The 2,823-nt window shown below is 37.4% G+C and overlaps 1 protein-coding gene across 1 annotated transcript in view; it reads left to right on the top strand.

The window, feature by feature from the left end:
- FAM207A (family with sequence similarity 207 member A) overlaps nt 1-2,823 on the top strand; it is a 19,213-nt gene that overhangs the window by 9,864 nt on the left and 6,526 nt on the right. The window contains exons 2-3 of the mRNA XM_029283413.1: nt 378-534; nt 1,717-1,782. Of these exons, the coding sequence (XP_029139246.1) occupies nt 378-534; nt 1,717-1,782 (223 nt within the window). The remainder of the gene's footprint in view (nt 1-377; nt 535-1,716; nt 1,783-2,823) is intronic.

Below are 2,823 nucleotides of genomic sequence, written 5' to 3'. Positions count from 1 at the left end.
TTGTCTAACATTATTCTTCATATATCGTCCATTTATAAATCCAGACTGGTCCATATGAATAATCTGTTTAATTACTTGCATTAGTCTATTGGCTAGTATTTTTGCAAAGATCTTATAATCCGTATTCAGTAATGATATTGGTCTATAATTTTTAGGTTGGGTCATATCTTGGTCCTCCTTAGGTATGAGTGAGATAAATAGATTACATTTTCTTATATTTGGAGCATTGCAATTTAAAGTTTACATTTTGACAAAACACTACTAAAAACATTTTAATTATTGCATTTATACTACAGGACTTATTTAGTACACAATTTAAAAATTAATTTAACAGAATTTTAAAGTACTTTCCTAATAGATGTTTCTCCCTTAAATAGAAATTGAGAGCATTAAGTTGGCAAAGCTGCAGCAAAAAGCAGAGGCAAAGCGGAAAGCTACTCCAGTTGTTGGAGATATGCATTCATTGATGGATGCTCTGCCTGAGCTTTCAGATCTGGTGACAGTAAGCAAGTTCTCCAAACAGTGTAATAAAATGTAAGTGCTTTGAGTACTTTAATAGATTGCTCTGATTCCTCATTTAAGCAAACTGTGGCTGTATATAAGAAAGCTTCAAGGTCCTAAGGAAGTGATGGCGAACCTTTTAGAGACCGAGTGCCCAAGCTGCAACCCAAAACCCACTTATGCATCGTCGAGTGCCGGGTGGGTGTGGCCCATTGGCTGGGCATGGCCAATTGGGTGGGCGTGGCTGCGGTGGTAACGGCAGACTGGGTGGGACTAAAAAGTTCAATCAATCAATTCCAACTTTGCAAGATCTTTTTTTTTCCCACGAGAAGTTGAAATTGACTGATTGAACCTTTTTTTTTTTTTTGCACATGGCGGTGGAGGCCTAAAGTGAAAAGGTTTTATAAAACCCAGCTGAAGCCCTAGGACTGGGGCGATGGCGCAGGTGCCCACAGAGAGGGCTCTGCGTGCCGCCTCTGGCACCCGTGCCATAGGTTCGCCACCACTGTCCTAGGGCCTAGCTTTGCTTAGTTAAGTTAGGTTCTAGATACATAAAGTAAAAAAAAACCTCACTTTTTGCTGTTAATCAAAATTATGAAATAGCTTATTTGTTAGCTCCTTGTAAGAAGTGTGTCATGGTTCCAACAGACAGAGACGAATAAAGCAGAACTCCGAGGCCAAGTGTGCTTTCAAAATTTTCCAATCCTTTGTAGACTGAAAGGATGCAAAGGTACATACTTGCTTCAAAAGAGATGGGCAAACTCCTGAAGGCATGTTTAAACTAAAATAATGGCTAAAGAACAAGATTTAGTACCCTGAACATTGAAGGTTAAGGTAAATATTGGTAAATAATTGAAAATGTAAAGCTTGAACAATGATCTTTAAGGTTATTATTCTAGAAATGTATGTCTACAGACCATTTTTCAATAAATTTATCAATTTGTCTTAAAATAAATTCTCAAACTTAATTTATATTTTTTAAATAATTGTTTTGCCATTGTGTAATTTAGCAGCTACTCAGTTGATAAGTCAGTAGGTGAAAAAAATGAGGTTTCTGGGTTATTTTCAAAGTTTGAATTAACAGAGTTTTTCCTGTCACAGAAATGCTACTTATTTGGAGTTCAAAGTAACACAAAACTGTTCAAAAGTGATGAACACTTTTAGAAAACAAAACTATGGGCAGAATGCATTAACCATTATTTTTGTTTTTTTTAGGCAGAAAAAGAAGAAAGTGTTGACAAATTTCAACCAGATGAAATCAGCCCAGAAATGCAAAGTCTTGTAAGTATTTGACAGGAAAAGAAATCTCTTGAGAAATGACACCAAAATCTGCTGTATCACAATTGCAGGGCAGTTCTGTGGTTCTGCTGTGGGAAAAGTAGCTGCACCGGGATGTTAACCAATGTGATGAAGTTGTCCAGATTCAGTTCATAACTAGTAGCAAGGCAATAGCAAAACAGCTGTAAAAACAAATTCAAAACCAATAGTACTTGCACCATTTCACATTCTCTAGCAATTTGTTGCTATCAAACTATCATGTAGCCACTGACATTGTCCCTCATTAAGCAGTGCATTAAAGATGCTTATACATGTTGACCAGTGATGTTCCATTACTTGGCATTTAGTATGCAGCATATACTATTGATATTTGATCTAATTTGCTGTTTAGAAATTAAATAGAAAAAAAACCAAGGCAATCCAAATCCTGGTAACAAAGTGCCCATGATAAATAACAACAACAACAACAACAACAACAACAACAACAACAACAACAACAACAATAATAATAATAATAATAATAATAATAATAATAATAATAATAATAAAGTTGGAAGGGACCTTGGAGGTCATCTGGTCCAACCCCCTGCTCGGGCAGGAAACCCTATACCATTTCAGACAAATGGCCGTCCAGTCTCTTCTTAAAAACTTCCAGTGTTGGAGCATTCACCACTTCTGGAGGCAGGTTTTTCCAGTGGTTAATTGTTCTAACTATCAGGAAGTTTCTCCTTAGTTCTAGGTTGCTTCTCTCCTTGATTAGTTTCCATCCGTTGCTTCTTGTCCTGCCTTCAGGCGCCTTGGAAAATAGCTTTGCTCCCTCTTCTTTGTGGCAGCCCCTGAGATTCTGGAACACTGCTATCATGTCCCCCCTCGTCCTTCTCTTCATTAAACTAGACATACCCAATTCCAGCAGCCGTTCCTTATATGCTTTAGCCTCCAGTCCCCTAATCATCTTTGTTGCTCTTCTCTGTACTCTTTCTAGAGTCTCAACATCTTTTTTACATCGTGGTGACCAAAACTGGATGCAGTATTCCAAGTGTGGCC

Source organism: Protobothrops mucrosquamatus, unplaced genomic scaffold, assembly GCF_001527695.2.
Source record: "Protobothrops mucrosquamatus isolate PMUCROS unplaced genomic scaffold, P.Mucros_1.0 scaffold78, whole genome shotgun sequence".
NCBI classification, from domain to species: Eukaryota; Metazoa; Chordata; class Lepidosauria; order Squamata; family Viperidae; genus Protobothrops; species Protobothrops mucrosquamatus.
Note: the sequence above shows the minus strand (reverse complement) of the source record. Positions and strands in the feature narration are given on the sequence as shown.